General features: G+C 36.3%; 1 protein-coding gene across 2 annotated transcripts; it reads right to left on the bottom strand.

The window, feature by feature from the left end:
- Positions 1 to 409: 409 nt before the first annotated feature.
- LOC103508652 (rho GTPase-activating protein 11B-like) lies at positions 410 to 13,112 on the bottom strand. Of its 2 annotated transcripts, none has more exons than XM_008473211.3 (7): positions 12,673 to 13,112; positions 11,876 to 12,070; positions 11,343 to 11,473; positions 10,656 to 10,908; positions 9,664 to 9,802; positions 4,662 to 4,860; positions 410 to 495 (listed from the first exon to the last, which is right to left on the bottom strand). In XM_008473211.3, exons 1-7 carry the CDS (start codon positions 12,784 to 12,786, stop codon positions 423 to 425), a joined length of 1,104 nt encoding a protein of 367 aa, XP_008471433.1. In that variant the 5' UTR covers positions 12,787 to 13,112; the 3' UTR covers positions 410 to 422. The 2 variants fall into 2 exon arrangements, with proteins under 2 accessions (XP_008471433.1, XP_026678998.1); XM_026823197.1 differs by lacking the exons at positions 9,664 to 9,802; positions 10,656 to 10,908; positions 11,343 to 11,473 and adding exons at positions 5,336 to 5,474; positions 5,918 to 6,170; positions 6,472 to 6,602.
- Positions 13,113 to 14,278: the final 1,166 nt, after the last annotated feature.

The following is a 14,278-nucleotide window of genomic DNA, read 5'->3' as shown; positions in this document are numbered from 1 at the left end:
ATAATAATAATAATAATAATAATAATAATAATAATAATAATAATAATAATAATAATAATAATAATAATAATAATAATAATAATAATAATAGTAATAATTATTATTATCATTAGATAGTAATAAAATTATCGAGAAGTTATGTCCGGAGCTTCTTAATAGAGGCTATTTCCACAATAACTTACGTGACTATAATTGAAACGCAAGACGTACATAAGTTGACCAAAACGCGTTTCTGCACATGCGCATAAACGAGTTTTCGTTTCGTCTAGGTCTAGCTAGTACTGAAAAGTCCTTTTTTGTTTTCTTGGGCCAATATTGTTATAATAAGCCTCTACTATCTTTTATTGATCCCATGCGAAAACTAAATTGAGTTACTCACTGTGGTGCTTTTGTCGAGCAAAAAGTGAAATGTATCTTAGATCTTACCCAGTAATAATAATCTTTGGAGAGAGCAAAGTGATCCCGTGCTCTGCAAAGCCTCTCATGAGTTCCTTCCTGAAACGAGGAAACACAAAAGCATGCAAACTACTCAACACACAAATACTACACAGAAATCAACGTGGAAACAGCTAAATAGTCTAAATACATAGGTAAATTAACATAGAAACAGATAGGCTAAACAAAATGGGTACTACAGGATTAGATAAAGTGCTCAACAGTGCTTATAGTGATAAAAGTGCTGAAAATATAGAAAAATTAAATAATAATATAGCTTCGCTATGAAATAGTACTAGAAAGTAAAAAACAAGAGAGAGACTTTTTACCTACTACACCACTGATACCCACTTAAATTATTGAAGAAAAATTTCAGCATACTCCACTGGTTCGGACAAGGATTTTTTTTTTTTTTTTTTGAATAATTTATTTAAAAAAAATTTCAGCCTACTCCCCTTTTTTTTTTTTTTTTTTTTTTTTTTTTTTTTTTGTGAGAAAGGGCCAGTTAAAAATTTCCCAGCTATATCAGGTAGTGGCGTGTGGTAGGAATCGAAGCATGCTCCTCATCACTCTTCTTCTTCTTCCTGGCCTTTTCCTATTTCAATAGGGTCGGCGCATCACTATAAATAATATTGAAGAATCACTAAAATAAAATAAATCGTATTCCACGAAACTCTTCAGGTTTAATTAACCCTATTTAAAAAAAAAATCACCCTACGCCACTGGTTCAAATAGAGATACCAAAATGTGTGCGTGAGAAAGTTCAAGTTGAAAATTTCACATAGACCTTTTTCCAAGGTACCTGCTAGGGGTTTGGTAGGCTAGAATCAAGCCGACCCCACACGATGAGATTTTTGTCGATACTCGAAACTTTGTAAGGTACCTACTATACCTACGTGGTAGAATTTAGCAATTTGATTTGGGCCAGGTCCACGAAGTGAGTTTAAACTCGGATTAAGTAATCTGATTGGTTGATTTAAAAACAAGCTGGGCCCGTCCCTCCGGGAATTTTTTAGTCCGTACTTTATTCGATCGTGATTAGATAAAATCAGTACCCATGTACCTACCTAATTTGTTTAATATTCAGTATATTAACATTCTTGATTTGATTTTTCGATTTTACTTTCATGTAATGATTTAAAATCAAGACTAGAGCCCGTTCTCCCTTTATTCCTTTAAGTCGACCATCCATTTATTGGCCTTGCTCGGCGTAGCTCAACATAGGCGACGCTAAAACCGGTCTTAAATTATCGACTGAAGTGTTATCTAAAACTTTCTCGCTTTGAGTTCATAGGTTGTCGCGACAAATTTCAAGATCAGAGCTCATTTGTGTGAGAAAAAAATCCCCCATCAGTTTTTTTGGCTTTATGGTTTTCTGGACAAAATTTGCACCACCACTTTCGTATTCCTGGTAATAAGGCCTTTAATTTAATATATAGGTCGACCAGGTTTGGATAAATCCTTCTATGGGGACAGACAGACGACACTGAAGCGAATACAATTACAATAGTCCGTCCCTTATACCTTTTTATTACTATTGTAACAATAAGGGAAGGACGGGCTAAAAAGCTAAAAAATTGATTAATCCGAGTGTTAAACCGAGTTTAAACTCACCTTGTGGCCCCGGACCTTAGAATCCTTAGGTACCTAGTCAAAATTCTAATGGTGACAAAATCCCCAACCGTGTGGGGTCAGCCTGATGACATGATCCCAGGTACTCTCAGTAGCCAATCAGATTCAAGGAAAATTTGAGCTTTTGCCTGCTACGCATTTAGAACTTGGTAGGGTCGAAATTTTTATTTCAGCCTCAGTTCCAAGATGTCGGTCGATCGGTTCGGGTGTGACACGGTTTTAAGAAAGTTTATCTAAAATTTTGTTTTTTAATTTACTATTTCTTCTGTTTAATTTTTGAAATACCTTATACAGCCTCCGTTCGTGTGCCTGTTTTCTTTCCCCTTAATTTTTCAGTGCTTTTAACGATAGTTAATTAATTTTTATTTCAGCCTCAGTTCCAAGATGTCGGTCGATCGGTTCGGGTGTGACACGGTTTTAAGAAAGTTTATCTAAAATTTTGTTTTTAATTTACTATTTCTTCTGTTTAATTTTTGAAATACCTTATACAGCCTCCGTTCGTGTGTGTTTTCTTTCCCCTTAAATTTTCAGTGCTTTTAACGATAGTTAATTAAAATATAACATTAACCAAGACTGCTGGCAAAAATTACCACGTTCAACCCATACCACAGAGTGGCCCTAGTGGCAGGTGTTTTCAAAAAAATAAAAAATTACCGAGTTGTTTCCGACTTAGGCCAGTCAGTAGACACCATCCCCCCCCCCTCTTCTCTTTTGATAAAATAGTTTTGAAGGCCAGTATTTCCCATTAGAACTATATTTTTATATTCATCATGGTGCAAATAACTAAATTAATAATCTTAATCAAGTAAATTTTCAAAGTGAAAGTGATATCCAGTGTTCAAAGTGCCAGGATTAACAGGACTGTATTCCGAGGATTGGATAACGCCCAGGATTAACTGACAGCCGTGGATCAAGGATGACGCCTAAGATCAAGGACTCTGCCCAGCATTCCAAGGATGGGATCATCAGGTGACAGGAGGAACGGTAGGATAAATGTGTGGTGATGGATGTTCTTATGGCTCAAAACGTTTAATGGCCGATTTTACCACTGAGAGTTAACATAGTAACAACTGAAACAAGGGTTTTCTGTGACGTCATCCATTTAATTTACACAGGTCAGTGTTTCTAGAACTCCGGATTAACTGAAAACTCTGTGGTAAGATCGGGCATAACTCACCTCCCCTGAGTTAAGTACCTAAATGTACTTTCTTATAGGGAGTGCTTGTGTGACAGTTGCTATTGTTGGGTTTACTCGTATGTATATTTTTGTTCTGTGTTTTACGTGTTATGTGTTGAACTTGAACTATCCATTTTTATTACTTTTCTCTTTGAGGTTTTGTAGGGTCTTGTTAGGTTCTGTAGGGACTTAGGCTTGGTAGGATGACATTAACCCATTTTCTCTTTCAGGTATTTTTGGTATTCCTTTTGCTTTAAATTGACAGCAACTGGGATAAGTATGGTACTGCCAAATTCAGTGTTTACATGTGAGTACACCCAACTTTCATTTCAACATGTGAATAGAGTTTCTTTTCCCGTTTTCCAGGTATTGGGTAGAGTAGGTAGGTATCTACTGTATGGTATGCTAAAAAAAAAGTACTGGTAACTATACTTAGTACATAAAGTAGGGTATAGTATCTACTTCCTATCAAATATTAGGGTGGTAAGAACAGATGCTACAAACAAGGTATTAGGGCGGTAAGAACAGATACTACAAGGTATTAGGGTGGTAAGAACAGATACTACAATACATTAGGGTGGTAAGAACAGATACTACACTCCCCTGAGTTAAGTACCTAAATGTACTTTCTTATAGGGAGTGCTTGTGTGACAGTTGCTATTGTTGGGTTTACTCGTATGTATATTTTTGTTCTGTGTTTTACGTGTTATGTGTTGAACTTGAACTATCCATTTTTATTACTTTTCTCTTTGAGGTTTTGTAGGGTCTTGTTAGGTTCTGTAGGGACTTAGGCTTTGTAGGATGACATTAACCCATTTTCTCTTTCAGGTATTTTTGGTATTCCTTTTGCTTTAAATTGACAGCAACTGGGATAAGTATGGTACTGCCAAATTCAGTGTTTACATGTGAGTACACCCAACTTTCATTTCAACATGTGAATAGAGTTTCTTTTCCCGTTTTCCAGGTATTGGGTAGAGTAGGTAGGTATCTACTGTATGGTATGCTAAAAAAAAAGTACTGGTAACTATACTTAGTACATAAAGTAGGGTATAGTATCTACTTCCTATCAAATATTAGGACGGTAAGAACAGATACTACAAGGTATTAGGATGGTAAGAACAGATACTACAAGATATTAGGATGGTAAGAACAGATACTACAATACATTAGGGTGGTAAGAACAGATACTACAAGGTATTGATGAGAATGGTGCGTGGCAATATGAAACCTTAAACCAGGGGTTGAAATCGTGCCTGTAAGGCCAGCCATTCATTATCAGGAGCAAACACACTATCAGGCATTCAGGCAGACCTGATCAAGTGTACCTGTCGTCAGGTCTACGTCTACCTCATAATGAGTGGCTGGCCTAAAACGAAAAACAACACACAATAACCAAAATCAACTCCCTTCCCCTTACCGTTTCTTAGCGCTGAATCCCAGGGCTGGCTGCGGTTCCTGTGGACACTTTCGTTTCTTACCACCAGGGCTGGTAACAGCTATGGGGGGCACGGGGGTTCTAGGCTCGGGTGGGGCCTGAGAGGGCTCGCCTGTACACGGGCCTGGGTCTTCCATAGCATTGTTCTTGGCAACCATACGCTTCAGTCCGCTGAACATACCTGGAGGGGGAAAGAGTAGAAGAGGATGTACCTACCTTCCTTATTGAGCAAACGAATCAAAGTCCAAATTGTTGTTGTTGTTAGTTTTTTTTTTTTTTTTTTTTTTCCTGTCAGATTGAACCATAGCATAGATTGATTTTTCCGGTATTCACAGTAGGTACAAAATTTGATTTAATGTAAAAAAAGAAATGAAACCCCCCCCGCAGTGTATGTTTCAGACTTAATGTGAAGAAAAATCCCTGATTCGATTTTTTTTTTTTTTTTTTTTTTAGGTCCAATGTACTTTTGGAAGCCTCATTATTCCCATTGATTCCTGTTCTTATCCTCTTATTAAGTAATTTAATAATAATTTTAATTATTTGTAATATAACTTTACAATTATTATTTCAAGTACTTTAGGATAAGGAAAGTGAAGAAAATCAAATCGTTTCATGTTCCCATCACACTATCGTTTCTCGTTTTTAACCATACTCACGGGTAAGGGAGGCACTACGCCTCTTTCTTCTGGCAATGTGTAAATCTAGATAATCTTCATTGGGAGTAGAACTACGGGGCGCATGACTTTGGACACTGGTGGGAATCGAACCTATGGCACTGGCGTTGGTGATCAAGTCCTGTTGAGAATTTGGAATGAAAATCAAGGAGTTAGCAAGGAGAGAATGGTAGAAGTTAGTTGTGAGTGAAGTGAAGAATACCAATTACAATCTTTTTTTTTTTTACATACCTATGTATCTACCTATTTTTACTTAACTAATCTTTGAGTTCTGACTTTGGATTTGGAGGTTCATATTTTTTTTTTTTCCCCAAGAGGTTTGATCGAGGGAAAACTGTAGTCGTTAAGGGTCTTATGGTCCCGAAATGGAAGAGAGAAAGAGGATAGGATAGGAGAAAGCCAGCCGTTCAGAGAACGAAAACATTATCCCTCCAGGATAAAATTACAAGGTAGCCGCACTACCAAGAAAGCTAACTAGGCTGGCGGTTGATTTTTAGTGACAAGCATTTATTTAAGTATGATTAAAACTGGTAGTACCTATTCCTATGATTTTCTTTCCCTTACCTCTACAATCCGGCGACAGCCCTCAGCTCTGGCTAAAGCATTGGCACACATGAACGTATTGCGACTCGTACACGGCATTATATTGGGAGCAATAACTACACTGAGATTATGGGCGTTCATTTTGTTCTGAGAACACTGGGAACTGATTTGGTTCAGGAACTGCATCACATAGGCTAACATATTGAGGTGGGAAGGTGGTAAGACCAGGGTAAGAAGAAGCATTGATTCTAAACATTTGTCGGACGTTAAACACCTGAAAACAAATGGAATAGTCAGTTAGTCACTCAACCTCATTTACATGGGCAGACACCAGGGTACCTTCTTGATTCCTTACTTATTTTTTATTTCCTCAACTCTGTTTTTTTTTCTGTTAAAATCGAACCTCTAATTTCAAAGTGGTGATTGATTTCCCTCTAATTAAACAAACCTCATTCTTTTAAATCAGCTCAACACATTAGAGTTCAGATCTGGATCAGAATTTTATTAATGTACTTCAATTTGCCAACCCTATTTAAAGGAAAAGGCTAGGGAGAAGGACACTTCAATTCACTTACTTCAAGAAATCATCATGGAAATTATATGGTATTAAAGGGACTGGTAAACATCTGAGAAACTCCTTCAATAAAACAGCAACATCAATCACATGGTGACCACTTGTAATTCTGCCTCCCTTTTCTAACATCACCTGAAAGAAAATTGAATAGCAATAGATCATTAGAAAACAATTTTTAGCTTATTGAAGAATTTCTCTTTACTGCAATTTCTTGCTTGCACAAATGCACACTGGAAAATTAATAAAACCAATATTTAAAAACTCACCTAAGGAGGATGTTCTTAAAAGCAGCTTTGTACTTTAAGTACTACATTTTGCAAATAATATCAAGGATGACGCCTAAGATCAAGGACTCTGCCCAGCATTCCAAGGATGGGATCATCAGGTGACAGGAGGAACGGTAGGATAAATGTGTGGTGATGGATGTTCTTATGGCTCAAAACGTTTAATGGCCGATTTTACCACTGAGAGTTAACATAGTAACAACTGAAACAAGGGTTTTCTGTGACGTCATCCATTTAATTTACACAGGTCAGTGTTTCTAGAACTCCGGATTAACTGAAAACTCTGTGGTAAGATCGGGCATAACTCACCTCCCCTGAGTTAAGTACCTAAATGTACTTTCTTATAGGGAGTGCTTGTGTGACAGTTGCTATTGTTGGGTTTACTCGTATGTATATTTTTGTTCTGTGTTTTACGTGTTATGTGTTGAACTTGAACTATCCATTTTTATTACTTTTCTCTTTGAGGTTTTGTAGGGTCTTGTTAGGTTCTGTAGGGACTTAGGCTTTGTAGGATGACATTAACCCATTTTCTCTTTCAGGTATTTTTGGTATTCCTTTTGCTTTAAATTGACAGCAACTGGGATAAGTATGGTACTGCCAAATTCAGTGTTTACATGTCGGAATACTTCCATTTAAAAAAAAAAAAAAAAAAAAAAAATCCCCAGAATACAGAGTGGCCCTAGTGGCAGGTGTTTTCAAAAAGTACCGAGTTGTTTCCGAGTTAGGCCAGTCAGTATACACCATTCCCCCCCCCTTTCTCTTTTGATAAAATAATTTTGAAGGCCAGTATTTCCCATTAGAACTATATTTTTTATATTCACCATATTGCAAATAACTAAATTAATAATCTTAATCAAGTAAATTTTCAAAGTGAAAGTGATATCCAGTGTTCAAAGTGCCAGGATTAACAGGACTGTATTCCGAGGATTGGATAACGCCCAGGATTAACTGACGGCCGTGGATCAAGGATGACGCCTAAGATCAAGGACTCTGCCCAGCATTCCAAGGATGGGATCATCAGGTGACAGGAGGAACGGTAGGATAAATGTTTGGTGATGGATGTTCTTATGGCTGAAAACGTTTAATGGCCGATTTTACCACAGAGAGTTAACATAGTAACAACTGTAACAAGGGTTTTCTGTGACGTCATCCATTTAATTTACACAGGTCAGTATTTCTAGAACTCCGGATTAACTGAAAACTCTGTGGTAAGATCGGGCATAACTCATCTCCCCTGAGTTAAGTACCTAAATGTACTTTCTTATAGGGAGTGCTTGTGTGACAGTTGCTATTGTTGGGTTTACTCGTATGTATATTTTTGTTCTGTGTTTTACGTGTTATGTGTTGAACTTGAACTATCCATTTTTATTACTTTTCTCTTTGAGGTTTTGTAGGGTCTTGTTAGGTTCTGTAGGGACTTAGGCTTGGTAGGATGACATTAACCCATTTTCTCTTTCAGGTATTTTTGGTATTCCTTTTGACAGCAACTGGGATAAGTACGGTACTGCCAAATTCAGTGTTTACATGCGAGTACACCCAACTTTCATTTCAACATGTGAATAGAGTTTCTTTTCCCGTTTTCCAGGTATTGGGTAGAGTAGGTAGGTATCTACTGTATGGTATGCTAAAAAAAAGTACTGGTACCTAACTATACTTAGTACATAAAGTAGGGTATAGTATCTACTTCCTATCAAATATTAGGGTGGTAAGAACAGATGCTACAAACAAGGTATTAGGGCGGTAAGAACAGATACTACAAGGTATTAGGGCGGTAAGAACAGATACTACAAGGTATTAGGGTGGTAAGAACAGATACTACAATACATTAGGGTGGTAAGAACAGATACTACAAGGTATTGATGAGAATGGTGCATGGCAATATGAAACCTTAAACCAGGGGTTGAAATCGTGCCTGTAAGGCCAGCCATTCATTATCAGGAGCAAACACACTATCAGGCAGACCTGATCAAGTGTACCTGTCGTCAGGTCTACCTCATAATGAGTGGCTGGCCTAAAACGAAAAACAACACACAATGACCAAAAACAAATCCCTTCCCCTTACCGTTTCTTAGCGCTGAATCCCAGGGCTGGCTGTTCAGGGAGTGCTCAGCTGCGTCCGTCGCGTAAAGATCTTGCTCCCGGTTTTTCCCTATTTTTTCGATTAAATAAATAGTTCTACTGACCTTTGGTAAATGAAGTAGTGATTTTTCGGTAAAATAAGTCCTTTTTCACGTCAGGAAGTTGAATTTCTTCACTTTTTATAAGTTTTTAACACTAAAATAACTATTTAAATATAGGCTTATGTCCTGAGGCTTTGTTCTCTACTGTGTTTTAAAACTGACTTTTTTCGTTTGTAAATTGATTAATCTGTCCTAAAAGAGGATCAATTATTCTGATTCTGGGTAATTTGAAACCGAATTAGTGCGAAAATAATAAAATTTAACTTATTAATTACGATTTCGTCAATAATTATTGAAATTATTTTTAGTGCCTATTTTTGTAATAAATTTTTAGACCTGTTAAAAGCGGTATAATTTTGTCAAACAGAATCTCGCGATATAAACAAAAACAGCTAAATTATTCAAAGCAGAAACATTTAAAAACACAAACATATTAAAAATAAAAAATAACAATAATAATAAAATACAAAAGAAAAAAAAAGAAAGAAAAATCCCTGATTCGATTTTTTTTTTTTTTTTTAGGTCCAATGTACTTTTGGAAGCCTCATTATTCCCATTGATTCCTGTTCTTATCCTCTTATTAAGTAATTTAATAATAATTTTAATTATTTGTAATATGACTTTACAATTATTATTTCAAGTACCTACTTTAGGATAAGGAAAGTGAAGAAAATCAAATAGTTTCATGTTCCCATCACACTATCGTTTCTCGTTTTTAACCATACTCACGGGTAAGGGAGGCACTACGCCTCTTTCTTCTGGCAATGTGTAAATCCAGATAATCTTCATTGGGAGTAGAACTACGGGGCGCATGACTTTGGACACTGGTGGGAATCGAACCTATGGCACTGGCGTTGGTGATCAAGTCCTGTTGAGAATTTGGAATGAAAATCAAGGAGTTAGCAAGGAGAGAATGGTAGAAGTTAGTTGTGAGTGAAGTGAAGAATACCAATTACAATCTTTTTTTTTTTTACATACCTATGTATCTACCTATTTTTACTTAACTAATCTTTGAGTTCTGACTTTGGATTTGGAGGTTCATATTTTTTTTTTTTCCCCAAGAGGTTTGATCGAGGGAAAACTGTAGTCGTTAAGGGTCTTATGGTCCCGAAATGGAAGAGAGAAAGAGGATAGGATAGGAGAAAGCCAGCCGTTCAGAGAACGAAAACATTATCCCTCCAGGATAAAATTACAAGGTAGCCGCACTACCAAGAAAGCTAACTAGGCTGGCGGTTGATTTTTAGTGACAAGCATTTATTTAAGTATGATTAAAACTGGTAGTACCTATTCCTATGATTTTCTTTCCATTACCTCTACAATCCCTTACTTAATATTTAGTTATTACTTATTATTTTAAGATATTTTATTGTACAAATAAAGGCTATTATTATTATTATTATTATTATTATAATCTTTGAGTTCTGACTTTGGATTTGGAGGTTCATATTTTATTTTTTTTTTCTTTCCCCAAGAAGTTTGATCGAGGGAAAACTGTAGTCGTTAAGGGTCTTATGGTCCCGAAATGGAAGAGAGAAAGAAGATAGGATAGGAGAAAGCCAGCCGTTCAGAGAACGAAAACATTATCCCTCCAGGATAAAATTACAAGGTAGCCGCGCTACCAAGAAAGCTAACTAGGCTGGCGGTTGATTTTTAGTGACAAGCATTTATTTAAGTATGCTTAACACTGGTAGTACCTATTCCTATGATTTTCTTTCCATTACCTCCACAATTCGGCGACAGCTCTCAGCTCTGGCTAAAGCATTGGCACACATGAACGTATTGCGACTCGTACACGGCATTATATTGGGAGCAATAACTACACTGAGATTATGGGCGTTCATTTTGTTCTGAGAACACTGGGAACTGATTTGGTTCAGGAACTGCATCACATAGGCTAACATATTGAGGTGGGAAGGTGGTAAGACCAGGGTAAGAAGAAGCATTGATTCTAAACATTTGTCGGACGTTAAACACCTGAAAACAAATGGAATAGTCAGTTAGTCACTCAACCTCATTTACATGGGCAGACACCAGGGTACCTTCTTGATTCCTTACTTATTTTTTATTTCCTCAACTCTGTTTTTTTTTCTGTTAAAATCGAACCTCTAATTTCAAAGTGGTGATTGATTTTCCTCTAATTAAACAAACCTCATTCTTTTAAATCAGCTCAACACATTAGAGTTCAGATCTGGATCAGATCAAAATTTTATAAATGTACTTCAATTTACCAACCCTATTTAAAATTCAAAGTGGTGATTGATTTTCCTCTAATTAAACAAACCTCATTCTTTTAAATCAGCTCAACACATTAGAGTTCAGATCTGGATCAGAATTTTATTAATGTACTTCAATTTGCCAACCCTATTTAAAGGAAAAGGCTAGGGAGAAGGACACTTCAATTCACTTACTTCAAGAAATCATCATGGAAATTATATGGTATTAAAGGGACTGGTAAACATCTGAGAAACTCCTTCAATAAAACAGCAACATCAATCACATGGTGACTGCTTGTAATTCTGCCTCCCTTTTCTAACATCACCTGAAAGAAAATTGAATAGCAATAGATCATTAGAAAACAATTTTTAGCTTATTGAAGAATTTATCTTTACTGCAATTTCTTGCTTGCACAAATGCACACTGGAACACTGTTAAATAAATAAAACCAATATTTAAAAACTCACCTACGGAGCATGTTCTTAAAAGCAACTTTGTACTTCTACATTTTGCAAATATGTTGAAATTTTGATACTTTGTACTTTACATTTTGCAAATGATACCATCTCTTGAACTGGACTACAAATAGTCCATCACAAAATATTTACCTTTAAAAATTAGCTACCTACTTACTTACCTAAGCCATGTTACCTGTAGGTAAAGTGTGTACAAAGTTCTTTTTTTAATAGCCTCCAGGTAGTACAAGACCTAATAATGCAATATTTACCTTGATATCATGTTGTCTAGCTTGAGATCCATTCTTTCTGAAAATCCCTTCCATATGAATGTCAGCTAAAATTCTATCACATAATTGGACCACAATGCACGGCACACTAACATAAGCACCACAGTCAAGACATACTTCAGTACTTGGCAACTGTTCTAAAGGGATTCGGAAAATGATAGAGTTGCCTCTTGAACCCTGAAAGAAAAAGGGAGAAGTTAGACAAGTCTAATGATAATGACAGGCATAAACTTATGGCCCATATGGCTACTGTAAATCATACCTATGCCAAAAAACCATGAAACTCTATTTCATGTTAATATGTATAGGCTGCATGGCACTTCAAACTCTTGATGTTTTGCACACTGGATTTAGACATTGATTTTGGGAATCTTTGTTTAACAGACAAAATTGTGAGGCTCTTGCTTCAACACACAATGATGCAAATTTGCTTAAACCGAGTTCTGTAGGACTTGTAGGAGACAGTTGACACTATTATGTAAATTAAGCATCCTCCTCTAATATCTATAGAAATAAAACCATTTTCTACTAGGGACTTGAAGTACACAGCTATTCCTGGTACGTCAAATATCCCAGGTAACTTATAGAGAAAAAATAATATATATATAAAAAAATATTTAACAAGCTGCTCTAAATAAAAAGTTGCCAAATGATGCAACAGGTACCTAACCATTTGGGTAGGTGAGTACTTTCATTTTGCTGTCAAAAATTCATGGGTTGTTTCTTGGTAGATTAAAAGTATGTGTTCTTGCCAAAATAAATGAACTGCAATCACTTACATCATTCTGTCTCCGTCGGTTCTGTGGTTCCCTTTTAATCCTTGGCTTTATGCCATGTGTTTTTAGTGCCTTGAGAACAGCATCTCGAAGTTCATCTGAGTCATTGATAAACATTTCTCCTTGATTTGTATAAACAGGGCAATGACAAAATGAGATCACAAGTCAGTCATTTGGGCTTAAAATTGTAAGAACTAAAAGCAGGGGGAAATGATTTACAAATATTTTCTGTGGTAAGTAGGTAACAACCAATGGTCATTGAACCATCAGCAGACTTTACAAAATTTTCATCTGCTAGTTGTTGGATGTTGCGGAAAACATTGACTGAGAGTTGTACCGATGACTTTTCATTTTTAAACACTTTTAAATCAAAAATTCACTCAATGAAATTATTTTAGTTAAATAATTTAAATTAATTTCCATCCTTTCTTCTTATTTTTTCATTTTTTTCACTGTTTTTATTTGTTTTTAAGTATCTAAATATGAAAATAACTTTTATTTGTTTTTGTTTACATTTCAAAAAGCGGTTATTTTTTCAAAAATTTTCAACGAGCAAAAAATTTTCTTCAAGGAGGTCGAAAATCTCTCGATACTGCGGACTTCAAAAAGTGAAGCTAGATCGAAATGTACCTAAAAGTACGAGGTAGGTACGTTGGTAGGTATTTTTCACTTTCCTATCCACCTATCCTAGTACCTAAGGTATCTATCTGAAACTGAAAGGAATGCAGTTCAATGCAGTATGCAGTGATTCATTATTGTCTAGGTAAATAGACTAATGGATAGAGTTCAATACCTGGAAAATAATTAATTTTCACCAAGGAAATTTTTCTCTTCTTTTCCTAGGAAAATTATTGATGGAGGAATCATTTCTGTCGTCACCAATCCATTGTCTTTTCTTTGAATCAGCCTTGAACTGGAAAGTCCAATGAGTAAACTTGATCTGGTTGTAGGAAAGGAGAAAATATTGCAGGCACAAATTTACTTGGGGCTAGGTTCTACACTATATTCTATGCGCTCCCGGAGCTTCGCGGGGTTGTGCATGGGGTCGCGCTTTGCGCTCCCTTGTTTACGGTCGCGCTGCGCGCTCCCGGGGGCTTCGGGGGGTGTGCATGGGGTCGCGCTTTGCGGTCCCTTGGTAACGATCGCGCTGCGCGCTCCCGGGAGCTTCGCGGGGTGAGCATGAGGTCGCGCTTTGCGCTCCCTTGGCTTCGCCCTGAGTTTTATAGAAACGTAGGTTACACAAGCGGCTGTGTTAAGGTTAGATATTTATATTAAATTTGTAAAACTAAAAGTCAAGAGTTTTCTATTTATTAAGTTAAAAAAAGCAACATGTACTTCACATAACAGAAAAAATTAAGTTAAGTATCTAATTAAATTAAATAAAATAAAATAAAAGTTTAGTTGAGATAGGTGCTGCGCTTGGCGGTATTTTGACCGCTTTTGGACGGATTTCGACCGTTTTTTGGCGGTTTTTAGCTACACCGACTAAACGGTTAGAGATATGGTAAAAGTTAGGGTAAAATAATACTCAAATAAGCATCAAGTATATATTTCCTTTGTAATCTTTGTAATATATTGCAAATAAAACATTTACATTTACATCATTCAA

The sequence above is a fragment of the Diaphorina citri genome, unplaced genomic scaffold (assembly GCF_000475195.1).
Source record: "Diaphorina citri unplaced genomic scaffold, Diaci psyllid genome assembly version 1.1 scaffold419, whole genome shotgun sequence".
NCBI classification, from domain to species: Eukaryota; Metazoa; Arthropoda; class Insecta; order Hemiptera; family Psyllidae; genus Diaphorina; species Diaphorina citri.
Note: the sequence above shows the minus strand (reverse complement) of the source record. Positions and strands in the feature narration are given on the sequence as shown.